Source organism: Manis javanica, chromosome 11, assembly GCF_040802235.1.
Source record: "Manis javanica isolate MJ-LG chromosome 11, MJ_LKY, whole genome shotgun sequence".
Classification (NCBI taxonomy): Eukaryota; Metazoa; Chordata; class Mammalia; order Pholidota; family Manidae; genus Manis; species Manis javanica.
In genome coordinates, this window is record NC_133166.1 from 32098666 (window position 1) to 32125606 (window position 26941).

General features: G+C 47.4%; 1 protein-coding gene across 4 annotated transcripts in view; it reads right to left on the reverse strand.

Annotated features, from left to right (window-relative positions):
- The window catches only part of GALNT18 (polypeptide N-acetylgalactosaminyltransferase 18), a 332956-nt gene that overhangs the window by 39310 nt on the left and 266705 nt on the right, over window positions 1-26941 (reverse strand). For all 4 annotated transcript variants that reach the window (XM_073216198.1, XM_073216195.1, XM_073216196.1 and 1 more), the window contains 3 exons: window positions 16507-16692; window positions 9306-9443; window positions 4443-4538 (listed from right to left, as the gene is read on the reverse strand). In XM_073216198.1, coding sequence (XP_073072299.1) covers window positions 4443-4538; window positions 9306-9443; window positions 16507-16692 — 420 coding nt within the window. The remainder of the gene's footprint in view (window positions 1-4442; window positions 4539-9305; window positions 9444-16506; window positions 16693-26941) is intronic.

Here is a 26941-nt window from a genome sequence, read left to right on the forward strand (position 1 = left end):
ACATAGCTTCCGAGGCCAAAGGAATTTCAGAACAAAAGAATTAAAAGTAAGCAGATTGTCAGAGCTGGCAGAGGTGAGCCTGGAAATGGCCAGTCCAGCTTCTTCATATGCAGATAAGAAGACAGGCCTTGATGAAATGAATCAATGGTGTTAGAGCTCAGAACTCTCATTTACCCTTGGATAGAGGTTTTGGACAAGAGGAGGAATGAGGAAGCCCACTGGGATGATGGGCTTGATCTGAGTGGTGCCCTTAAGGCACATGTGGAAATTAACTGAGTTATACACTTAAAATGTGTGTACTTTAGTGTAAAATTGTACCTCAATAAAAGAGTAAAACAAAATGAAGGCCCAGAGAAGGAAGATGACATTGCAAATGAATGACAAGACCAAGCCTAGGACTCAGGCTTCCTGGGGCCCCATTCACTGCCCTATCCATTCCTCCACTGCATTTTTGCTGCTATAGCAACTCAGTGATGCTCCAATAGCCAGTGCGTTTGGACCAGTGGTACAGGGTACATAAGAGCCAGGGAAGGCAGTCCAGTGAGGATTGGGGCTAAACCTTGAGGGTATTTAAACTGAGCAATGTTTAGTGAGAAGTTAGAGTAGCAATAGTATATTGTAGCAATACTTATAGCTAACATTTATTGAATACCTATGACATGGCAGGCACTATTTTAAATACTTTACATGTATTAAATGACACAACAGCCTTTATGGTAGGTACTATCATTAATCCTCATTTTACAGATAAGAAAATAGACCCAGATTAAAAATCTGCCAACATTTCACAACGAGAGCACGTCAAAGCTGATATATGGACTCAGGCAATCTGAGTCCAGAATCCATGCTTTTCAGCACAACACAGACTGGCCCTTATTAAATCACCGGCTGCTGATAGAAGGGCAGCCTCTGCTCAAACTGACTCCTACCATCCCACAGAGGAAACACCCAGCATTTGTCCAGCTGTTCAGATCAGCACCAACCCTGGAGATTTCCACAGAGATTTGTTAAAAGCACCTTCACCCATTGTTTCCATGGTCATCAGTACTAAAAATCAGAGAGGGCATTTACAAAAAGCCCAAACTACTTGTGACTTGGCTGCCTCGGCTGCACTCAAGAACAATGTGGAAGGGTTCTGAGCTGAATCAGGTGCCCAGCTATATTAATCATCAGAGAAATTAAAATTAAAACCCTCTGTGATACCACCATACACCCATCATCATGTCTATAATTTAAAAAAACAGAAAATACCAAATGCTATCAAGATGTGGAACAACTAGAACTTTAATATATGGCTGGTGGGAATCAAACTGATAGAACTAATTTGGAAAATGGTTTGACAGTATATCAGTTGGCTCTGGCTCCCATAACGAAATGCCACAGACTGGATGCCTTAAACAACAGAAATTTATTCTCACATAGTTTTGGAGGCTGGAAAGCCCAAGATGAAGGTGCTAGTTTCTGGTTAGAGCCTTTTTCCTAGCCTGCTAACAACTGCCTTCTTGCTGTGTCCTGATGTGGCAGAGAGACAATGATACACACACATACACACATACAAGGTTTTCTCATAAGGACAATAATCTTATTGGATCAGGGCTCTACCTTTATGACCTTATTTAACCTTACTTTCTTCCTTATAGTCAGAATTACTGCTTCAACATGAATTTTTGGGTGACAATTCAGTCCATAGCTTTCTGCCCCTGGCTCCCTCACCCACCAAATTCATGTCCTTCCCCCATGCAAAATACATTTATCCTATCCCAACAGCCCCAGAAGTCTTAGCTTATTCTGGCATCAACTCTAAAGCCTAAAGTTCAAATATCATCTAAATATCATCTAAATCAGATATGCATGAGACTCGAGGCATGATTCATCCTAAGGCAAAATTTCTCTCCAGCTAAGAACCTGTGAAATCAGACAAGTTAATGTGCTTCCAAAATACAATGGTGGGACAGGCATAAGATTGTCAAAAGGGAGAAATTAGACAAAAGGGAGAAACTGGAAGAAAGAAAGGGTTGCTGGGTCCCGAGCAAGTTCAAAACCCAACAAGGCAAATTCCATTAGAATTTAAGGCTCAAGAATAATTCTCTTTGCCTGGATGTTCTGCCCCCCAGGCCTCCTGGAACACAGCATCACCCGCCTGGCTCCGTGGGGCTGCCCGCCCCTTGGCATCTCTGGGGTGGCCCTGCCCCAGCTGCTCACTGCCTTGGCCCCACCCCTGAGGTGCTGACACACAGACAGGCCCACCCTCTGAGGACACAGCCTTACCCAGGCCTGGGGCTCCGGTTGGAGTGGCAGCCCTGATGGTCTCTGAATTGCCTTCAACACCATTGTTGCCTTTCCCTGAGGAGCACTGCATGCCAGCAGCTGAACAGGTCTATGGTTCCATCGTACAGAATCCAAGAAGTCCGACGGCCTCCCTTCATGCTGCCCCACTGTCTCTTTAGTTCAAACTGGCAGTGTCTCTGCGGGCAAAGTCCCACTCTGTTCATGGCTTCTGCTGCTGAGATGGCTGATGAAGCCCATGAGTCCCACCCATGATCTCCTGATCTAAAGGCTGTTCAGTCACACTCTCAGTGGACCTTTCAGAACAAGCTTTCTCATTTTTTGTAATATGGATTGGCTGGGACTTTTCCAAATCTCCAAGTTATGGTTAAATGAGGTCATAAAGGGAGGGCCCTGACCTGATAAGATTAATGCCTTTTTAAGAAGAGACACCATAGAGCTCTCATGTTCTCTCTCTGCCACGTGAGGACACAGCAGGAAGGCGACCCCCTGCAAGCTAGAAAGGGAGCTCTCACCAAAAACCAAATCAGCTGGTACTTTGATCTTGGACTTGTAGCCTCCAGAACTGTGAGAAAATACATTTCCGTTGTTGAGGTCACCCAGCCGGTGGCACTGTGTTATGACAACCCTGGCAGATGAATATAGGCAGTGTCTCCTCAGAGTGAGCATATGTCAACCCTATGCCTCAGCAATTTAACTCATAGGGATAAATACAAAAGAAATGAATGTGTATGTGCACTGAAAGACAGGAGTAAAGATGTTCATAGCAGCAGTATTTGTAATTCTCCCAAAGGGCAATAGCCCTCAGGGTCCTCAGCAGTAGAATATATAGTGAACCTGGTATAGTCATAAAATGGAATACTATTACATAGTAATAAAAATGAATAAATTACAACAACAGGTAACAGCATGGATGAACTTTATCAATGTAATGATGACAGAAAAACAAATGTGAGAAAGCATGTGCTCTATGATCCTCTCTATGTAAAATTCAAAATCAGGTAATAATGTTCTTTGTTTTGATCTAGGCACTGGTAACATGAGTGCACTTGCTCTGATAATTCATTACTCTGTATACTTACAGTCTGTCTATTTTCTGTATACATGCTATATGCCAATAAAAAGCTTACATAAAAATAGTCCCCCATGAAAAATGTCACACCCTTGTAATAATGAAGAATGAGTTGCTCTACTTGTGGTGTGGGCTACTGTGACCTGCAACCACTCCGTGGCGTCACAGCAGCTCTGCTTACAGAAACGGGGTGGCGGGGATCATAGTGGGCAACTGCCAGGAAGTCTCAGCACAGCACTTCAGGTGACACACACATCATGATATCCTTCAGTTGTGTGTTTGGGGGGGAGAGGGGTAACAACTTTTTTAAACAATGAATTATAATTGCACAAATATACATCTCTTCTATACTAAAATATCTTTTAAAAAATCATTATCTACTTTTGGAGGTAAGATAAGTGAACTCTGTAACCAATGTCAAGTCAGAACTGGTCAGTCTATGGCATTCTTGGTCAATGGTTATCCGTTGTATTTTGTTATATAATAATATAATCAATTATACCTCTTGCCTATGTCTCGGCATCCTCTTTAGATATTGGAAGCCTACTATGAATGGGAAAATTTTTAAGGCTAATTTATTTTCCTGGTGGTTGCCCTTCATTCTCCACCAGGAGAAGGTTGTAAGAGCTAGGAAGGGTTGCACAGCTATAAATTTTGGCCCCAGCTGTGATCTACTAAAGGGCAGAGGCTAAGGTCATGAAATGACACTTTGAAAGGACTCCAAGATGTCAGAGAGCTTGGGGGAACCCTGGGGTTTCCCTTCCACTAGGGAAGGGCCTGGCTGCCTGAACCAGGAATGTGATTCACTATAGTCTCCCGGAAGGAGGCAGAGGTCCCTCTTCAGAAATGTATCTACATTTCCTCGCTCCCCACCCCAGAGGATCCTGGCATCCCAGCTCCTTCTCCCTCGGCCTCCTTCTAGGCAAGGGAGGTGTGACTCCCCTCTTGGGCTCATGAGGATCTTTCCTAATGAGAAGCCTCTGAGGCCTTAGGCCCAGAGTAGCCAGGGCAGAGTCTAGCTCTCCTTCCGCACAGCAGACACACATGTGCACACCCTGAGAAGAGGGAGCTCTCAGGAACTCACCTGGGGCGTCATCCCGTGGCAGATGTACACGATGGGGACGTTCTCTGTGTCTGGACCCTGGTCGAGACACAAATCAGTCTTCAGAGAGTTCTGCAGCTGGACACCAGAGAGTAGGCAGCCACACCAAAAGAAAGGAGCAGAGAAACAAATGCATTAAATCAGGAAGAACCAGCACTCCACTGAGACAGGCTTCATTTCCATAATTAGCCCAAGGCCCCTCGAATGCTATGGAAACCCAAGCAGCAGGCTTTGCTTTGCATAATGGGGCTGTGGGAAGAGCATGCTCCTTTGAAGGAGAAACATTCGCATGTTGTTAAACAGCAAACTGGGTTTGGGGAGTTGAGGCAGTCTAGGTAAAAATCACAGATACACACACGTGCACACACACACAAGACAGAGCTAGCGTTCTCACCCCCCATTTCCACAGGGGTGGCACAGCGGCCTTCAAGGGCCCCTGGGTAAATCCTTTGCTCCTGAGGACTGTGGGAATCGGGCAACATGTTAGCTGCTTTCGGGCCTGAGACATCCTCAGTATGTGCCCTGCAGATCCAGCAGTGGCAGGCTAGGCCCCAGTGTTGGCCCAGCTGATGAGGGAGAGTGGGAGATCTAGTGGGTGAATAAGAGAGGAGCAGGAGAGGAGAGAGGTATCCCTTACTCTCACCTACAGGCACATGGCAGCCGACAGAACCAATGTCTGGGTAGCATGAACTAACGGCTTACTGTCTAAGCCAATATTTAGTGTCCCCTTCTGGCATAAGCCAGAAGCAACTAGAGTCCACATGGGCCTGCTCACCAACCACAGCTGATGGGCATGACCATGATGGGCACCAACCTGCAGTTTAGAATGCGTTAATAATTCTCTTCCTTACCCCCTCTCTCCTCCACACATCTCTTTTTAGAATGTGACCATCTCATCATTCTCTTATTCTGTCCTAGGAATCTAGATGAGGGATCCAGAGACTGGGGTCAGTGGGTGGTGGCTGCGAGAATTGTGAGGCCATTTTGACTGGGTGTGAGAGATCTGCTGAGCCCTGTACGAGCAGAGAAATCCAGCTGCGATCAAGGAGGAGGCGAAGCATGAGGCAGGTCGTCTTGGAGACAGGATGGATCATCCTGCCCCTGCTACACTTTGGTGGCTTCCCAGCGCCAGTGCCCATGTCTGGCTCTGCTTTACTTCCTGTGTCCATGAGAGACTTTGTGGTATCTTTACCCACCTTTACTTGAGCTACCTTAAAAAGCTCTCCCTAGCAATTGAAGTGCTCTGTTTGGAACAGGACACAGAGATTAGAATTCAGGGAAGACTAGGGCAATGGACTATAGGTAGGTCATCTATCTGGAGAGGCCAGAAGCAGATGTGGCTGAGCTGTGGTAGTCCTGACAACTTGTGGCACTGAACCCAGTTAGGGTGAGTGAAATGGAACAGATAATCAGAGGCACAAAAAGTTAAATTCTTTTCTCTTGAGCTTCCTTTCCTCTACGGGGTGACAGCAGCTTCCCCCAAACTTGCAGGTTATAGATTCTGAAGAAATATGAATGTGTATCAACTCCCTAGGCAGGGACCCTGGAAGCATCCATGCAGCAAGTCCTCTTTTATAACCAGCTGCTTGGCTTGCTTGTATGTGAAGCACACAGAAAACCACTCTGGGCTCCTCCTGCAGGCCACAGAGGGCCAGGTGTCACATTAGTGAGACCTGTGAGCTGCTGCTGTCGCAGAAGAGAGGCCCAGAAGTCCCTCGTGTCAGACTGGCTTTCTGCTAGGTTCTCAAAGCTGGCCTCTGGGTTGGGGGCTGGGTGTTGCCTTGTGGTAAGTCCTTCCTTGCTCTCTGTCCTCCCTCCCCTGTTCAGCAGGCGGTCTACTGACATGGATGGGAGAGACAGGCAAGGATGGGATCCTGGCTCCAGCTGTGTGATCCTGGACAAAGAACACAACTCATGTCGTTTTCTTCTCTCTAAAACAGGGACAATAATAGTGCCTACCCCACAGGCTGTCAGGAGCATTAAGGGAAACAATACCTACAAGTGCTTAGCACAAGGGCCTGGCAAACAGCAAGGGTGCAGTAATCGTTGGCTGCTGTTACTACCGTTACAACCTTCCTAAAGCCATTCAGGGAAACTAGCTTCTGGGGCCTCCTCTTTGCCTGACCCTTTCCTCCTCTGGTTCCCAGCTCTCTGGCAGTCTGGAAGCCTTTCCAAGTCCAGGTGTGAGGCTGCCGCTCCATGCTCCCCAGCACCTCCATTTCTCCTGTTGCAGCACTGAGTGTCCTGTCCTCCTGTTCTTCCTCCCTTGCCTGTCTCCTCTCCCCTGTTAGTCAACAGACTAGGGCTCAGTCTTTCTCGCTGTGTATGACACAGGCCAGCCCTGGCACACAGCAGACAGTAAGTACATGTGGAATGAATGAATGAAGATAATGAACAAATGAACGACATCATAGCTGGACAGGCAGCAGAGCTGGAGTCTGTCCCCAAAGTCCAAGCTCTTTCCATCACGCAAGTGATGACAATCCTAAGATGCTGAAAGACACCCCATGAAATGGTATGACTATAACCTTTAAGGTTTTGCAAATTGTCAAGGTTACACAGCAAGTAAATGGCAAAGCTAATGTTCAGAAGCTGGGCATATCTGTTTCCACATACTGCTGTATCTCTGTTGTCAGCACCAGAGCTGGGATTAACCCCAAGACCGTCTCCCAGACATGGAGCTCGGTGATCCAGGGAAGCCCATGCCCACCCAATGGGTCCACAGGCCTGCTCGAGTCATTAATGGGACCTATTTGTGGATTAATGGGCTGGGTTATAGACTTGACCCACATTGCACTAACTCCTAGGAGGTTATTTGTCCTGAGCAATGTAGTATGGGCATAAGTTAGAATAGGAAAAGAAAAAGAAACTCTGCCTCTGAGAAGACATCTAATGTTTCCATTTCAGAACAAAAATAATCATCAGGAAGAACAATGGAGCCCCAGCAAATCCTCTTACTCCTGTGGCTGCTTCCTACGGTGCCCATCTTTACCCTATTGCCCCCATTAAGAGTTCATTACTCTCCTTGACAAGCAAGCATGTCGCTGCTCATGTCAGAGGCCAGCCTGTGGAGGAGGGAGGCGGGAGGCGGGAGGGGAGGCTGCCTGGGCACCGAGCAGTGGCTGGCAGATGAGCATGCAGGGGTCAGAGACCTCTGCCAGCCCCAGGGATGGCTAACACAGCTCGTCCCTTTGGGGTGATGAGTGGGTGGCTTTTCAGCACGTCAGTGTGAAAACATCCCCAACTATGGATTCAGTCAGATCAGATCACAACCTTGTACATGCCACTGACTGGCTTTCAATCAACCAAAGGTTTCTAGCTATGTGGTAAACCTGCTGTACATGTTTGTAAGATGAGACACTTTAGCTCAGAAGACAAGAATGCCTTTGGCCAAGACCCAGAACCAGAACAGCTGCACGCACACACCTCCACTCTTATTGCCTTCCCTGCCTCTGAAGGAGTTTGGCAAAATTATTCAGCTACAGCGGAAAACCTAGTGAGAACATGAATCCAGAAGCTTGACCTGGCTCACAGGTTTGCGGCCAGTGGTTTCTCAGGAGCCACCATAGCATAACTATCCTTTCTGGGTTGGGCCCAACAATGGCTGAGCAGCACACACAACTTGCCGTGGGCAGAGGGAGCAGTGTGTCCTCAGGATGGTTCTGGGGAGGCAGACAGGGCTCACGGGCCCCTCATAGTCTGTGTGTTTCCAGGGGGACAGCAGGGTCTGGAGCCTCAGGTAATTAATTGCTGGGCAGCACCAGCTGAGGAGTTTTTCTGACATCCAAATGACACCAGCCTGAGAGGTGGAGAGGCAAGTGGCCACTGGGTAGTTCTCTCAGGACATGCCAACCATGCCATAGGGACTCTTGGGAGGATAGGGCCCTCTCCTACAGGCTGGCCCCCTGGACCACAGAGGCCTGGTTGGGGGAGGGAAGTCCCTGGATCTGCACACTGTCTCCTTGAGAATCCTAGGCTGTTAGAGCTGGGAGGCTCCCAAAGAGCATGGAGGCCAGTCCTTAGCAAGACTTCTTCCCTTCCCAGGCAGACGCTGCGCCCTTTATGTTTCTAAGAGGTCAGAATTCTTGAATTCTGACCATGATATCAAAAGGAGAGGTCTAGTTTTCCCTTCAAATTTCATCCTGGAACATCAGAAAGGTCTTAGGGGACAGTCTCCAAAGGGAGGAATCGGGACGATACCAGAAGCTGATTTTTAGACAGCTTTGCTGTTGTGAACATGGGCAAGTCACTCTGCCTCTCTGTGCCCACCCTGTACCATGGCGGGAGGTAAGAGAGGTAGTTTCAAGGGCTTAACTGTCTATAGAAAAATGCTATGTGTTCAGTGAGCAAAAACTAGGTGAGATATCAAAAATCTACCAGGTGTCACTTAAAACATCTTGAGTTGTTGGTGCTGAGAATATTGGGAGAATGGGAGAATTTATTATGTTCAGAGTATTTTAACCTCAGAAAATCACCAAGGAATATAAGATATGCAAGATATTTATGTAAGATATTTATGCACCTCAGGCCCTCTTGCTTGCAAGCAGCAGCTGATTGTTAAGCTGTCTTATGATCTTAACCAAATTGCAGGTTTATGCTCTATTAAGTGGAATATGCAGGTCTGGGGCTAGAACTGAATTTCTTAGGACTCGAAAGGAGAGACTAAACACCTCTCTCAAGCAAGTAGAGAGATTCAGGCTATGAAAGCAGAGGCTGCGTCTCGTCTGCTGGTCCAGCACAAGCCCCACACGGGAAAGCGATGGCCTCTTTCTCATTCTGACTCTGTGCATCCCTGTGCCCCTGGTCTTTGTGGCTGAATGAAACCCTGAGGCTGTGGCTCCTTACCAAGCCATAGGCAATGATGTCTGCGTACATCCTCATCTCTGGGTACACGCTGACCAGGTACCACCGGAAGGTTTTGCACCGCAGCTGTTTTCTCAGGGCCTTCCTTGCAGTGATGTCCCCAATGTCGATCCCTGAGTCCTGCACAGGGAGGCAAACACAGAGATGCAGCCACCACAGGGCACAGTTACCGCCAAACCTCCCCAATGAGGATTCTGGGAGTCTGTCTAGTGAAGGGACAAGGTGGGAACTTAACTCATGTATTTCCCCATATGAGTCTTAACCCCATAACCACCCTATTTGGGCTCTAAAACATGAGGTCAGCATTGATGGGGTCTGTCATCAAAGGCTGTTAAAAATAAATGAACATCTGGGTGTAGGTGAAAGAAATGGGAAGAATACAGTCGGAGTAAGGTTTCCCTGCCTCAAGATACAAGAAGAGAGATTCTGAGCTGAGGAGCGAGAAGCGGGAGGGAAGGGGAAAGAGCTGATGGTGGAATAATGCTAATTCCAATACTATTCCTAATCATCATAACAGCTAAGGCTTACATAACACAATGTGAGAGGTTCTGTTGTCGATGAGACATACGTATATACCTATGTGTATGTAGAGTGTCCCATTTAAACCTATTCAACTCCTTATTTTACAGATGAGGAGTTGAGACAGAGGAGATGTTCAGTGACTTCTTTGGGAACTTGTCCAGAGGCCCACAGCTAATAAATGGTGGAGCTGAGATTCAAATGCAATCAACCTGGGCCTGCAGTTAGCATTTGAAGCTTACCCTTCACATCTGGAAGAGCCTGGCTTTGTGCCTCCTAAGACCAAGCCCATGTGGAAGAAGCAGACTCTCTCTTTAAGCTTGGGGGCCTGACCCAAAGAGTACTTGCATCCCTCACTTCCTGGGTATATCAGAGAGGTGGTCCATGAGCTGTTGGGGCTCAGCAGGCAAGAAGTAGTAATGGAGACATGGATGCATCCTTGAGTGAGAGAGAGAGAGAAGCCCCTATGCTTCTTGTAGTCCTAGAGCAGAGCAGAGTGCTGAGTCCCTGGGCGTGCACACTAGCTACTGAACAGGGCACAAAATCAGCTGAGAAAGAGCTGATGTCACAGCAGAGGATGGTGAAGGTGTCCCTCCAGCTGGGGATTAGATTGAGACAGGGTAACATCTCAGAGGATGGCACTATGGAGCCAGGGACCTGATAGAGCATGTGGTATCTCATAAGACAGCAGCCCAGAGCAGGGAGAGGCAGATGAGGAAGTACCGCTCCCTCGCACTGGCAAGGGGGTCCATGTGTGGCTGCGTCAGACCCCTGGTTCCATCATCAGCTCCAGGGATCAAGGGACTGGGAAGATAATGAAATGGATAGAGTTTAAGCCTGAAACGTCTCTGAAAAACTCACAAAAAATGACTGCTGCAAGTATCTGGGCATGAGTAGAATAAGTTTTTGACATTAGACAATGGAAGTTATAACAAAATGTAGACATAGAAGAAATACATTCATTTTGCCCCCCAGAGCTCAGGTCATATAACAACTGGAACCTGCCAGAACCTGAAGGTTTAAGTTCCAGATTCCTCAGGTGCAATTTCAGAAAGGACCTACTTTCTGAGTACTAACTGGTAATTGCATCTATGATTTGTCTGCTCCCTGGCTCCTGCATGTGGCCCTCCTAGCAACTGCTATTTGGCCTTTCTCTGCTGGGCCCTGGATCCGTTATGATCAGGAAACATGTTCAACTTATCTCTGTGCCCCCAGCCTAACACTGCACCTGAATTGTGTTGATGTGACCAAATTGAGAAAATATTTATGAAGTGGGGAACACAGCAACTGACAATAAATGTAACCTACTCACTCCCCAAGCCCCACCCCAAAGGATCTGTTAAGTGCTAACCTTTTATATTTCTCTGCCCTTTATACCATAAGGAACTTGCTGGAGCCTGGGCCTCCCTCCTTCATGCTATCATTGCCTTTATATGATGACAAATTGCCACTGTGTCTCAGCTTTTAAGGGGAGGCAGTAGAAGAACCTGTCTCCAGAAGGCCTCTGTTCTAAAATTCTGGGTCCGCATGGAAAAACTTTCTTTCTACACTCAGGATCAAGGGAGAGTTTGTCTCTCTCTTCCTGACCTAATCGAAGGTAAAGGAGATATAATTCATCAGGGGTCCATCTCTACATCAGCTTCGAGGAGACTCAAGAACCAGAGCTTTGCTCAGCTGTATTTCTGGATATCATGTCCCTTTCCGTTTCCTGTTTATTAGAACTGACTTTTGCCTTTCCATTGCAACGGCTCAGCACCACCGGACTATGTGTTGCTGCAAACTGTATCAACTTCTTTTTCAGAGCAGAGAGCAGAAACTTAGGTAGAAGAAAATGTTCCAGAGGTTGCTTTGGCCCTTATTATTAGACAACAATAAATGTAACTTCCGTCTTAGCTGAATATTTAGTGTAGTGGGTTGAATAGTGTCCCTGCAAAATTTGTGTCCACTCAGAACTTCCAAATGTGACCTTATTTGGAAATAAGGTCTTTGCAGATATAATTAATTAGAGATCTCAAGATGAAATCATTCTGGATTTAGGATGAGCCTGAAATCAGATGACTGGTATCTTTTTAAGTAAAAAAAGAGGAATGTTTGGGCATCTGGCCTCCAGAACTGTGAGAGAATAAATTTCTGTTGTTTAAAGCCATCCAGTTTGGGGAATTTGTTATAGTAGCCCTAGGAAATGAATACACTTAGCCTCACAAAATACTCTCCAGTATTCTGCCTGTGTGTGCAGCCACACATGCAGTTCCTTGTATCCAAACCCAGAGAAGGGTTGTCGCCTGAGCACCATGGGGAGCCATCCCTGGCACTCAGCCTACCTTTGGGCGAGAAGAAGCAGGGGCAGGTCTAGAATTCCTGGTATAAGACAGTACTGATGCTTTGCTGCAGGTTGACTTTGTTTGTTGATAAACAAACTGATTTTCAATTAAAGTAGAAGGATGCAACAGCTGGAGGCCTCTCTGGTTTTCCAGAAGCTTGGGGCTGAATGTGGTAAAGGAGCAGGTGAGGCAGCCAGCTCTGCACGGTGCACAGCATGGGGAAGACTCAGCCTAGAAGGCAGGGAGGGAGGATGTGTGCCCAGCAAGGGCATTGTAAAACCGGGGTGGGAGTGTGGAGGGCAAGAGCGGTAACATCAACAGCCAGAGTTAACCCTTATCCGGTGCTTTCTGTTGCTAAGCTCTGATCAAAGTCATTACATATATTCAGTTATTGAATTCTCAAGGCAGTCACAGGCAGGGTTGAAGGGTTCCAGCTCTACAATAGCAGCTGGATGATGCAGATGCAATAGTAAGTAAATAGGTAACAGAGGTAGCTGTGACTCAGCGGAAGGTATCGGGGCCACCACGTCAAGGGCAGCTGGGAAAACTTGAGGAAACAGAGGGCATACAGCATCCACACTTCTCCCTCTTCTTTCCATTTCAGCTCGTCTCTACTGGGTGCCTAGTATGTGTCTGGTGCTGTCCAAGCAGTGCATATACAAGTAGAAAGAAGACACAGACTTTGCCTGAGAGGGGGAGTCTGAAAGATCTACACAAGAAAACTGACTCTCTGCACACAGTGTGAAGCATGGAGGGAAACAGAGTGTGAAGCGGGGACAAGGGAGGGGCCTTAGTCCATCTCCTGGTGTGCGGCAGCCAGGATGGTGGGGTGACTAGTCAAGGAAGGCTTCTAGAGTAGGGGACACTAAAGATGATTCTGGATGAGAGGATTAGCTAAAATAGTATTATCAAACCTGGCCTCCCCAAACCAGCACCCAGAGAACGTTTACAGATTCTGGCACCACTGCTCCCTTACTCATCAAATCTCTGAGGATAAGACCCTGAATCAGTATTTTTTAAAGGTTCTCCAAGTAATTCAAGGGATGCCACTGGGCTGCAGATCTGCTTTTCAGAACTGCGGACTAAAGGGAAAAAGGGATTACACACACTGCCAGCAGAGCCATTTGTTAATAAGCATTAGTGAGGTTTTACTGAGCTCTGACCCTATGCCCCACCTTGTGTGAGATACAGTGATGTGAACGTAACACAATCTGTCCTCCAGGAGCCCGTGGTCTAGTGAATGCTCCTCAGGTGCCCAGTTCCCCTTCCAAACCAGTTAGGTCGTGATCTCTGGGGCCGGAGCCCAGCTGATTACAAAGTTCAGCCAGATTTGAGAGCACTGGTCTGATGAGAAAGATAGACAGACAGACAGACAGGATGACTGATTGACTTCTACACAACCCACACATTTTTACAGGGCGCTGATGAAGTGACAAAGACATATATGCCAAGGGGGCATTTTCCCAAATGGGGCTGGCTTCCTGGAGCTGAGTGTGGAAGGATGGAGAGGAGCTGGTAAGGGTGAAGCCTGTGGAAGAAGTGGGGGGGGAGGGAATTCCCAGGAGAGGACAAACTGAGCAACGACCCAGAGGTGAGAAACAGAGGGGCAGGGACAGGGAGCTACTCATGGTTCCCACAATCCACACAGTCTGAGGAGATTCCAAAACCAGGGTGAGGGGAGGTGGGCTGGAGAAGAGGGCAGAGGAGAAAACCTTAGATTCATCTAACACTGACTTTATGTCTGTTTTCATGCACAGGGGAAAGTCATAAAGATTTTAAGTAGGGCAATGACATGATCACTTTGAGGTTTTATTTTTTAATTTTTTTAAAGATAACTTTGGGTAGAATGTAGGATAGATTTGAGGAGCATAAGACTGGAGCCAGGGGAACCAGTTACAGGCTGTTGTAGAGGGAGACACAGGCCTGAACTCAGCAACGAGAGGAGGTAGGAACAGAAAGGAGGGCTTGGTGGGGACTGGGAATGGGCCTTGAGAGAGGACAATTAAAGGGAGGTGCTCAGTTTCAAGCTTGTATGTCTGAGCAGATGGTGATATTATGAACTGAGATGGAGAATAAGAACAGGAACAGGTTTTGGGGGGAAAAGATACACTCAGTTTCAGTCAGATTCAGTGTAAAGTGCATGTGGGAACACCCAGGAGATGTCCCGCTGTAATTCAGTCTGAAGCAAAGGCAGAAGTCAGGGTAAGAGATGTTAAGCAGGAAGCTGTCAGTGCAGAGGTGGCAGAAGAACCCGAGGGCAGTTGGGGTTGCTTGGGGAGACGGTGTATAGTGCAAGCACAGGCCAAGGATGCATCCCGGGAGACACTTCAGCACTCAGTGGGACTAAGAGTTGCCCACAGGACTCAGAAGCAATTGGAAAGAGATGAGAATATTCCGGGTGTGGAATCAGGGAGAGAGGGAGTACAGATTTTCAAGGAAAAGGAGGGATCCTGTAGGTTAAAATGTCCATTGCAGTAGGCAGTTAGGAGGCCCATGATAACTTCATCAAAAGCAACTTTGTTTTAATATTGGGATGTGACTTGAGAAGTGAATGGAGGTGAAAAAATACTGAGTCTTTCCAGAAGTCTGATAAGAAGTAGAAAAGAAAGTTTGGGCACAAAGAGAACAGGGGTTCAAGAGACAGGTCTTTAGGAAGCACACTGATTCCTTCCTTCTCAGTCTGAGGCTCTGTCCTGAGCACTTCCACCTCTCATCTTCCCTTGGTCAGTTTGCTTTGGTCCACCTCCTACTCACTTCACTTGGCTTGAACTACCCCTCCTAATGAGTCACAGACAGACACCGAGTTTCATCATCTTCCAATTCTTTTTCTCACTCAGTTCTCTACCATTTATTGAATTTGCTGTCAGTTTCAATATCTGGCAGCTGCAGTGGGGGTAGAGGACCAGAAGGTTTGCAGCTTTGGTGTACAGAGAGAAGAGGGTAGGAGTGTGGACAAGACCCCAAGGCTTTCACGGAGCCCTGGGATCTACAATGCCTCTGGGTGAGCTTCTGGGGAGTTTCCAAGTGTTCTTAACACTGTGCTTTCAGAGGACACTCACAGTGGGGCTCGGAATCCTGCCCAGAATACAGTGATCCAACACCCACAGCCACAGATGCGTCCAGAAGGCACTGCAGTTTCCCTAGAGACACTCCCACGGTCAAGGGCACAGTCCTGGCACTGGCTCACTGGGTGGCCTTGGCCTGGCTGGTGCCCCTTGGCTCCTCATTCTTCTCCCCGATGAAGAAACTTCACTGGCTGTGGGAGTACACAACTCCATCCACCCCCTCCCCATGGCGGTGGTGGCTGGGGGATTGCCTAAAAGATCCTGCCCACAGCCAGGCCTACTTTCTCAATTACTCAGCCAGAGCAACGTGAGCTTGGTGGAGAGATCAGGAAATAAGAATGGAATCTTTAAGTAAAGATCAATCATTTCCCTACTAGGAAGAGAGAGTGGAGGCTTTCTAAAGGACTCTCAGGGAGAAGCTGTAGCCTTGGGAGGAAAGAAGGAGGTCATCAGTCAACAGGTGTCTCATATAGAATGCAGCATAAAGCGACAATCTCCAGCCAGACTGGCTGTTAGGCAGGTTGCGATCCTGTGGCAGGCATCTGTTGGGTTTTTCCAAATCAGTGGTCCAAGGTCATTTCCATACAACACAGGGCAAGACTGAACAAATCTACTAGAGAAATATTTCTTTCTCTCTGGCACTTCTTAAGCATCGATGACTAAAGGGATAGAGGACAGTGGCACGCAATGATAAGGCTCTTTGTGGATGGGTGCATTGTGGTAAGTGAAGGTTAGATGCAGCCATAAAATGTCCAGAATAGTTCCTTGCTCCTCCTGAGGGTCCCTGTGGGAGTATATTCCTTCCCATCCATCTGCCTCAAGAAATCCCAAAGGATATGGATGTTCCTTGTTGCTCCAGTGAAAAGGTCAAGGGAGAAGTCTGAATCTAGTCTACAGGGAGATTAATGTGCACTCTGTGAATGCTGGTAATTTCTGGTATGTTTGCAATCCAGGAGCAGAGAAGCTGAGGACCTGGGAGCATGAGGTAAACTTGAAGCCTCTTGGTACAAGTTTCTCATTTCAAAAGAGGACACTGAAATCTGGAAAGAAGCCATTCTTCAAGCATGCCAACCAGAGACAGGGGTGGGGATAGGACACGGTTTAGTGCCTCATAGCCCCCTTCTTCCACAGGTAGAGCTTTGTGGTTGAGTCCATGCTAGCCTGGCTAACAAGACTCTGGTTGATCCATGGCAGGAAGGGTTTACTCCCATATTTGTTTTAGTTTCTTTGCTTTTTCCCACCAAATTCCAAGAAACCCATCCCCACAGGCCTCCCTACCTCTTGGGGAATGTTCCATGCCATGTAGACATGGCTTTTAAATTCGTCCATCCACACTTCAGCCACGCGGAGGGCATTCCTGCGGACGTGGGCTGTGAGGTCCTCAGTGTAGGGCTTGTGGGCTCTCTCAATGTGGGCAATCCGAGAGCAGGGCAGGACCTCCACGCTCCCGCCACACTGCCACACCTGCAAAAGACACAGAGCCACTCATCAGCACCCAGACCCGACTTTGAGCCTCTAAATCAGATCACAGGTGACCACTCAACATGGACATGGACAGATTTAGCTCTCTTCCCCTTGTCTCTCAGACCACTGTCTGCAAAGGGAGTGAGCTCTACCTTATTTCTATTCCTATAGCAGGAAGGAAGGTTATTGAGTCATTAACTTGTGTCTTTTCTCATTGCTGTGGACTTACTAGCCAAGTATTAATGCACCTTCTCTCCCCCTTCCATCCCCACCACAGAAGACACTAAATGTCTTGTAATCATAGACCTGGTTCTCCTTGCCACCGGGGGAAAAGCTATCAACACCCCTGATGATGGTCTCTGCAGCAGTGCCTGACATGGAGGGACAGGCAGAGACGTCATCTAAACATGGTCTGGACACAAGTTAGTGATCACCACAGGGAGAGAGAGAGATGCCCTCCTGCTCCATCTTTCCTGGGCCCTAAGTTCTGATAGACCCCAAGGGGGGAGGAGGCTACAAAGAAGAGGGATGATATGAAACTTTTCACGACCCTGTGAACTGGATAGAATTTGATTTTGAAAAATAAAGAAAAGTGACCTTGCATTCTTAGTGTCAAGGAACAGTGTCTTGGAGCTCCTACCACAATCATTCCAGCCACACTGAACCTTCAGTGTGGCTGGAATGTGCACCTCCCTCTGTACTTTGAAGCGTTTGCCCATTCCATCTGTAATTTTAGACTGCCCTCTCCACTCCTTCTCCCATTGAAAAAATATTCTCTCTCAAGATCTTGGCTACATGGCCCCTCACTGTGGGGCCTCTGCTTACTTCTTGGGCACAGAGCCAATTGCTCCATCCTCTGGCCTCAAAGCTCTTGATACCACAGCATACCTGTAGGTGGGTCAGGCCCGTTCCCTCACTCTGTGGTCCTGGAGGACGGAACTCCCATGTCTCATCATTTCTCATCTCCAGCACCTAACACAAGGCCTAGTACACAGAGGTACTGTGTAAATACTTGTTGGATAAATATGTCAGTGATTGATGTTTAATCAGTCAATCAACCAATACATGGTTGATATAATAAATGTGGGATGAATCTGAGATACTGGTCAGATCTGATGCATATCTGGCACACAATCAGGACTCGATTGGTCTCGGCTATTACTATGCACATTAGATACAGAAGAATTTTCAGAACACCTGGGAAGTCGTTCTTATTATTTCCAATTCCAAATGAGGAAACTGAGACTAAGGGCTGCCCCTTGCTGAAGACCACACAGCTGGTACTGGAGACAAAGGGATGTGTCTGACCCCCACGGGAGGTCAGTGCTCACCCCGGGACCATGCATTGAAAGGAGTTCCCACCCCCAAAGGTGGTCTGGGCATCAGATAAGCCTAAGGCTGTGCCCCTTCATTTCTGTGACCTACACATTATGGGAATCGTGCTGACTTCCAATTCACTTTGCTCAGATTTCCATGAAAGCCTATGAATATGTTATTGACCACACACAGAGTCAGGATAATTATTCTTTTTGCAACTGGAACTGGCTATTACTAGACATATTTCAGCAACATGACACAGAACATGATTCGTAACAAAGCTCTTTTATGACGAGACCTGTTTCTCAGTCAGTCAGTTCACCACCTCACCTTAGAGTGGGCACCTCTGCCGTGGTTCTGATCAGAAGGGTGCCCTCAGGCTCACAGTTAAAGGAGCCATGTGAACTCACTCTTTTGCTCTGGAATCCAGTTTCTTCCCCATCCTGCAGCCACGGCCCTGTCCAGACCGCTGCCATGTCTCATCTGGACTCTGCATAGCCTCCAAACCCATTTCCCTCATGCCGTTCTCCTCCGCCCTCTCCTCCACCCAGCAGCCAGTGACTATTGAAGGTGTAAATTGGATGATGTCTCCCCTGCCCTGTGCCCTCCCCAGCACAGCCCTGGAAGCCGCTGGGCCTGCTCCCTGTCCACCTGTGCTTGCTTCCTGACACACTCTGTGCTGCAGCCGCCCTGATACCTGCTTCCTCCAGCTGGTTTTCCTCTCATGGCTGGGCTTCTGCACATGCACCTACACACCCATCCCTCTCTCACTTCTCCCCACTCCTTCTCGGGGTGCCAGTTCAGCACCATGTCACTGTATCCCCTTCAGCTAGGTTAGCCTCTCACGTTCTGTGGTCCCTGCCCTCTCTTTCCTCATCACAGAACTCCTGTAATTGCTTGTTTAACTATTTCCTTCCTGCTTTCAAAATGTTCTCAGGCTCTTCACCAGATTCTCCATTAGGTAAGCGCTGAATGGTGCTCTGAACAGATCACAGGTTTCCAGCCAAGGTGCGGTGGTTGCACAGTATACAGTGCTTTAAATCTCAGCTTTGGAGCCAGTGAGAGCTGGACTCAAACTGTTTGCCTCTGTCACCTGCTGCAGCACCTTTGGTAGGCTGCTTCTCCTCCCAAGCCTCAATTTTGTCCAGCAGAAGGGGATGGGGTACAGATATGTGTTCAACCCTGTGCCTGCCTCCATGTCAACACTGTATGGATGGAAGTGAGGGAGGTAGGGACAGGACTTCTGGATTAATTCTGGCTCTGCCATGTGGTGACTTTGGGCCACTTAACCTCTTGTCTATGAAATGTGCATGACAGTGGTTTCTGCACAGGGCTCTGGGCTCGGGAAGCCCCTGTCATAATACTGGGACACTATAAGCTCTCAGTCTAAGCACATTATTATTTTACATTAGCCATTATAATTGCTGCTGTTTGATTCCTGCTAACATCTACATTCAGGGAACAAACGACTGTGGAGGACTCATGCATCTGGCTGAAGCCCAGTGGACAGCAGACAGGCTGCCTTCCAGAGAGCCCAGTCCAGAGGGGAGGGGCAACAGGAGGCCCCTCCATAGAGGCTGTGGGAGCACTTGAGAACCCAGAGCTCATGCCCACTCCCCTCTATTCAGTGGCAAGGAACTCATGTATGGGAAGGGTGGTGGCATCTGCCTTGGACACAGCTGCTGGGTTCCTGGAAGCTTCTAGGCACTGGAGCAGAGGACACAGATTTGGTGTGTTTACCCCCCCAACTTCTGGACCCAGCCCAGTGACACTGAAATTCACAAGAGAAAGCCTGTGCTCTCTGATCCTTGGGTGATGAGTGGTTCCACTGACCAACGCCTGACACAGAAAGACCTCTGAAAGTCCCTACCTGCAGCTGATTTCAGAGACCCCCTCATGGCAGACAAAGGATGGGAAAGATCACTGGCAATGAAGCATCATGAAACTTCCAAGGGGGCTCAGATGGAAAAGGGGATGAAGAAGTAGGGAAAGGGAGCCGGGCATGGGACATGTTGCAGCTGGCACGCTGTAGCAAGGCCCAACTCAGATGGAGGCTGTAGCCAGGAAGGACTGTGCTGGAAAAGCAGAGCCCCTGGATGGAGGGTAGGTGCGGTACAGAATGATGGCTTCACATGGTCAGTTCCAGGGGGCAGGACTGCCAAGAGGAGGGAATGTAGCAGAGGTGAGCACAAAAGGGGAGGCTCAGAAATGAAGGCCAAGAGTCAGTAACCAAGAAGGCAGGTAAAGTCACAGAGCACAGGAAGCAATTACCGAGATGCAGAACTTAATTTTTACATAGGGTGCATGTGACCTCATCTTACCACAAGTGAGGCATGTGCTGAGTCTTACAGGAACTGGGGACACCTGACACATGTCAGCCCTAGGCTAGATCTTGTGGCATCTGGATGGACATTGAGCAATGTATTTCCTGACCACACCCAAGTTCCTTCCTGTCTTTGTGCCTTTGTACCTGCTATTCCATCTTTCTGAAATAATTTTCCCCAACATGCTACCCAGCTCAAATATTACCTCCTTTGACCCACTTGGTCTAAAGTAGATCCCCTCTGGATACTTCAGTGACCTGCCCTTTTTCTTAGTAACGCTATTCATTATACTTCTATTCATGTATTTATTCTTTCAATGTCTGTTCCCCCTGCTAGAGTATAAGCTCCAGGAAGGCAAGGATCATATTGTGTACACCGGCATTTAGTAGGCATTTGAATGAGTGATTCGAGAGTCAGTCTAACTATAGACTGGAGGTTCTGACTCGCTCAGCTGGATCCCTAATAAAGGCCATAAATGTAAAGTGTGGCTAGATTTTACTGAATACAATGACTTCCTTCAAACGCAAGCAGTTTTTCAGCAGAGCTCTGACATTTAAGTGCACACTGCTGTAACTGAGAAAGTCACTTTGGCTGCAGAGCTTAAATTAACATCATAAAACCCAGGAAGTGATCAAATGAGCACGGTGGATAGCAGGCAGCTTCATCTTGTGGAGTGATAAACTCCGTGTAGAGAAAGCCCCCCACCTTGCCAATGCTTGCATACACCCCCAGAGGAGGTACCCTCCTTGTCCCCAGATGTGACCAACAACTTGAAGCAGATTGTGAACAAACACCAGTTACCCAGTGCTAAGTAAAGTCCTAGTCACCACCAGCGCGCCTCAGAAAGCCTTGATCCTGTTATTATTTCTGGAAAGGCTTGGAGCATTGACCTGGGAACTCTAAGAAAGCAGGTAGGTCTGGGAGCTGGTGAAGGGCGTTTGCATTTTGCCTCTGTGGCCTTTGACTTGGACCTGTCTTTCAGTGTCAACTGCCTTTTCACTGGGGATGATACCCTAGGAGGTTTAAATGAGATGCTGTACATAAAGTTCCCACTAGTAAAAACAGGTGCATAGTAGGTTCTTAGGGAAGGTCTGGTTCCTTTCCCTTCTCAGGACTGGGAGCTGCTGGCACAAGGTCAGGGTCAGAAGACCTGAGTTCAGATTCTCTGTTTGTTATTTCCATAAACAAGTCTGTTTCCCTCCCAAGCCTTAGCTTCTCCCAGCTGCCTAATGTTGGAGCTGGACTCAGTGATGCTGTAGATCCCTTCCACTTCCTGCATTCTGGGGTTCCAAGTTTTTTTGCCAGTACCTCAAATGATGCTCAGTATTTGAGACCCAACTGACAGAGTTGGAATTTGGCAGTTGTAAAACAGGGAGACACTGGAGGAAAGGCAGAGGGATACAGTTTGACCATTTCTCCCACCCAGAGACTGGTGATCACTCTGTAGCTTATGGCGGGAAAACCAAGTGACACTCCTGCGGTACATCCATTTGCATGTTTATGTCCCTCTGAAGCCCTGTGTGGAGAAGGATTCTGAAGCTCTGACTCTTTCTGGGAAGGATTCTCTGGGCTCAGTGTTAAAGCATGCCACAATTCATTAGCAATGTTTACTGCAGGGATGGCATGGGTGGTGGTGGCACCTCAGCCTTGTACTTCATAGCCACATATCACAGGACCTCATATCCTATCCAGCTTTTATCTTCTTAAGACTTTTAATGAGCTCCCTGCTCTTGGCAAAATGTTAACCACTTTTCCTTTGACCCAGAAAGCTTCCTTCCCGCTCTCCATCCATCCAAAGCCAGCGTGGCCCAGTTCCTCCAAACTCCTGAAACACAGGATTTGTACCACTCCTGTGGTCCTTATTTCTTGGCTCATGTTGTTAATTATTTTTTTATGTGTAGCGGTCTTGCCTAACTTGGCTGTGAAATGCTGAGGCAAGAGAAGGAAGCCAACCCAGGCGGACAGTGGAGGGGGGCAGGGAGGAAGACGAGAAGGATGGAGGCTGAGGCCTGGGAACAGCTGGTGGAAGACCAGAAATGCAGGCAAATGAAGACACTGACTAGGGCTGGGCAGGGCCTCATTCTTGGGCACCCTTCCATTTTGCACCCAGGGGAACTTCACTCATTTTGCCCTGCTCCTGCCCCTGCATGGGAATAAGAAGGTCAGGGAAGGCAAGCCAAGAAAAAAGCCAGAAGCTATTAGCAAGCTGGGGGCCAAGGGCATGAGGTGGGGGTGGGGGGCACGATGTAAAATGTGGAGTCAACCTCCCTCCGAAATGCCTCTCATTCCCATTCTTCCAACCTCTGCTTTCCAGAGAAAGCTCACATTACTTAACATGATCTGCAAGACCTCTGAGAATGGTTCCCTTATTCACTGCAGCTTCGTCTTTCACTCTCTACTGGCCAGTTCCACCAACTTTTCTTAGTTCTTGGGGCAGACTTAGGATCTGTGTTCTTGGATTTCTACCCTTCACCCTATCCCATTCCCTTTTCAGGACTCTCCCGCCCCTTCCGCCCCCATTCACTGATTTGCCTGAAAGTTCCTATCTACTTTCTCTGGCTGCCCTAAATTTGATTAAATGTCTCTGCTTTGCACTCCCATCTCACATGTACTTCCTCTTGCACAGAGCTTAAAATAGCTGTGTGTGTGCAAAATGCATTGTACAGTTTAGAGACACATTATACAAGGAAAAACTGTTTACCTACCACCCCACCTAAGAAACAGGGCACAGGCAGTAACTTAGAAATGTCTATATGCTTCTTACTCCCCAAGGTAACCCATTACCCTGAATTTTGTCCTGGTCATCAACCTAAACTACCTGTTTAGTTTTACCTGGCTTTGAATGCTGTATAAATGGAAGCGTATAGTCTGCATTCTACACCTTGCTTCTTGCTTCATTTATTTTCATCACCATGGTGTTCCATTGTATAAAAATACAGCAGTTTATTTATGTTTTCTCTTGATGGTCGACAGCCTGCTTGTTTCCAGTAAATTAACAGCACTCCTCAGAACATATTTATATGGGTCTCTTGGTGCCCACAAGCAGGCATGTCTCTGTGTACTGACATCTCAATGGAATTTCTGAGGCACAGGTTATATACATATTCAATATTCCTAGGGAAAATGAAACTTATCTACCACGAGTATACCAAGTTCCACTCCCACCAGCACAGATGAACACTCATGTTGCTCCACAATCTTGCCAACATTTGGCATTGTCTAACTTTTTAATTCTTGCCAATCCAATGGCTGTGAAGTTCACTCCCACTGTAGTTTTTACTTGTAACTCCCTGATTACCAGTGTGATGGAGCTTTTTCCCTGTTTGTGGGCCCCCAATGCCAGACTGTGAGCAGACCCTTGGCCACCTGGCTCTCATTATGGAATCTCTGGGGCCTCAGCAGGCCTGGCACTGATAGGTGCACGATAAATACTTATTGCATGAATGAAGGATCAAGAGTTGGGCCTTAGTTTTGAATTATCCCCAGTGTACTCACTTGGTGCTCTCCCAGGTTTCTAAGGGCAGATATTTCATTACTTTAAAGTATAAGGAAACATTTTTAAAGCCTGATAATACTTATTCTTCCATTAGACCCCACAGAAAAATACTCCCTGGAGATACAGTTTCCCAAGCTTTCTTCTTGCAATAAACACTGCCAAAGAGTCGCTGGACAGAACTGCTGCTTGGAAAAAAAAATGATGCTTTTTCTTGGAAGGTGTCCCTGAAAGGGTTTGATTTTGGGTCAGTCCTAAGAAGCACTTGAAGTGGTTTCTCTGTTTGAAAGAGATTTTTCATAACTATCAGAAAGCAGCAGGAGGATTCATCTGGCAGAATTCCAAGGCGAGACCAGCTGGGCTGGAATGTCTGGAAGCTTTTCATGAAGAAAAAGTTAAAAGGCTGTTTTGCAGGGACTTGAGACTTGCTGAAATAGCGGCTTATCTACAGGAAACCCAGGGCAGCGATGGCCGAGCTCAGCACACAAGCCCATCACATCCAGGGGACCCAGCTTCTCCTCAGTGCTCCCAGTGCTTTGCCTGTAAAGACTGGGGCCATGGGAGTTCATTTCTTCGTGGGAAATTCCATGAGCATCACTTTGCAAGTGTGTGGTCATTGAGATTAGATGGCATCTTTTAACGGTTCCAACTGAGAGCTGATTCATGGCTACCTCAAATCTCGTATCAGCCAACAGGCCTGATTGATACTGTCTGAACTCAGGCTAGGTTGGGCTCAAGACAAAAAGGAAGAAGTCAGGCCCGAACATACTGGGGTTGGGGAAGCTGAGTCAGGAGTAGGGTGGCCGACTCCTATTGCTCCTATAATACCTGTGTCTCCTCTATATCTCCCAGCCTTGCTTACAGTCTAGGCCACATGAACAGCTCAGGCCAATGAAATGAGAGGAAACTACAACTGTCTGGCCAATGTGGGTCAACATCCAATATGGGAAGCCCATGAGCACGTTAAGTCCTTTCTCTGCAAATCGGCTGGATGTTTGAGCCAGGATGACCTTGACATTCAAAGACAGGGAATCCACAAGAGAAGCAACGTGAGCCTCTCTTGGTCACTTCTTGGAAAACAGTTGCCCAGGAGAGCTTCCCACCCTTCATGGGACTGTGATGTGAACAGGAAATACACTTGTCTCAGGTTAAGACCCCAGGGATTTGGGGCTGTGTTGCAGCCTATAATCATTTCCCTGATTAATACAAACTTCCAATGTGTAAAGAGGTAAGGTGATTGGAGAGGCTGAGGCCCTGTAGTACCTACTGGTAACTAGGGGTTCAGTCTATTGGGTTGGACTTTGTAGCAGAGGGTTTGAGGCATAGGGAGAGATTGTCTGGAAGTTGACAGCTTCGCATATCCAGATGATGAGTCCCTTCAGAGCAGGACCCCACTAGAGGCTGAGGATACAGATAGTAGGAGTCCCAGGGGGTGAAAGAGGGAGCTGTCAGGAGTCGGCATGGTATTAACACCCTTGCAAAGAAGGTTTCAAGTGAGAGTCTGGTTCAAGTTCAGAGGTCAGAATACCTAAGGGAGAAGCCAGCAGGATAGAATAGGAAAAGTCAGGACTTTGAGATCATGTATGGCTCAGGGTTCTCTGACAACTACAGACAGCAGCCCCAAGGCAGCTGCACCAATCGTAGGGTGAGCCAGGGGAGGCCAGGGCTGCAGCCATACCTCCAGCACTGGTCAGGTAATGCAGTGCAGACAGGGCTGACCCTCACAGCCTCCCACTGCATGAGGCTGGGAGGGCTGGGAAGGCTGACTATTGCCAGTCCAGGCATTTCTATAGAACCAAAATTAAAGAAGCCCCAAGCTCTGAGGCAGCAGAACAGTGCACCCTTGAACAACATAGGGGTTAGAGGTCTTATCCCACAAACAGTCGAAAATCCAATTATAACTTTTCACTCCCTCAAAACTTAACTAATAGTAGCCTGCTATTGACCAGAAAACATAAAGCCAATTAACACACATTTTGTGCATGTATTACATGCTGTATTCTTACAATAAAGTAAGCAAGAGGAAAGAAAACATTTTTTTTTTCAAATTATCACAAGTCTCCAGAAAATTGTCCAACATATTTATTGAAAAATCCACATATAAGTGGACCCATACAGTTCAAAACTGTTGTTCAATGGTCAACTGTTTTGACCAAGCTCCAAATCAGGGTCCCATTGACACATGTGCTGTCTGCTCTAATCGTGTCTGTTTTGAGCTAAGATCTCTGGCCCTATTACCATCACTGATGCTGCCAAGGAATAATAATGTGCTTGAATGTAGCAGGGACTCCAGAGCAATTTTCTGAAATCCAAATAAACACCTTCCCATCCCTAGTTTGAGAGTCATTTTTGTCAGATAACTTATCCCATCCATTTAACTCGGGAGTGTTCAGAGCCCTCTCTGGTGGGTTAAGTGCCTTTGAATTGCCGTGAGCGCCTTCTCCTTGTGGACATATTCAGAAAAGCTGGCTCTATCCAGCTGCTATTCAAAGCTGATCCCTGGACTATGTTTAATTTATACTTTCCTATATGAAGATGAACCACTTACTCACTTAAAGTGTTTCCTTTTTTACGTCTTTAATCAGTGGCTGTTTCTTTCCTTTCTCAGAAGCTTAATTTAATCAGAAACAAATTCCACACATATGAATGGCTCATTAGCATGTCCCAATCAAATTTAGATTGACTGTCCATACCAAAGGCCCATCAAAAGGGCAACACTTTAAGGATATCTCTTTGGAACCATGTCCAAAGAGGATTACCCATGAAAAGTCAGGAGGGTCCTTTCTGAAATGCAGGGCAACCAGGACTCACTGGAGGGAAGCACAGTGCAGGCCACCTGACAGGTGACAGGTAACCCATGTGTCACTGAGACAGCATAGGTGGGGAAGTTCAGCAGTTTGGCAGACCCTGGGCATAGACGTTAGAGGAATCTATGTGTCTGGCTCAAGCATCACTTGCATTCAGCTGAGTGGGACCCCCAAGGTTATCACTCAGATGAGTAAAAATGAATCTGTGATGCTGCACATCCTCCCACTCAGAAAATGATATTTGTTCTAAGGAGCTTTCCTTTTACTCCATTGGAATTCAGATTAAGAAAGCCAGTGTGCTGGGTCTT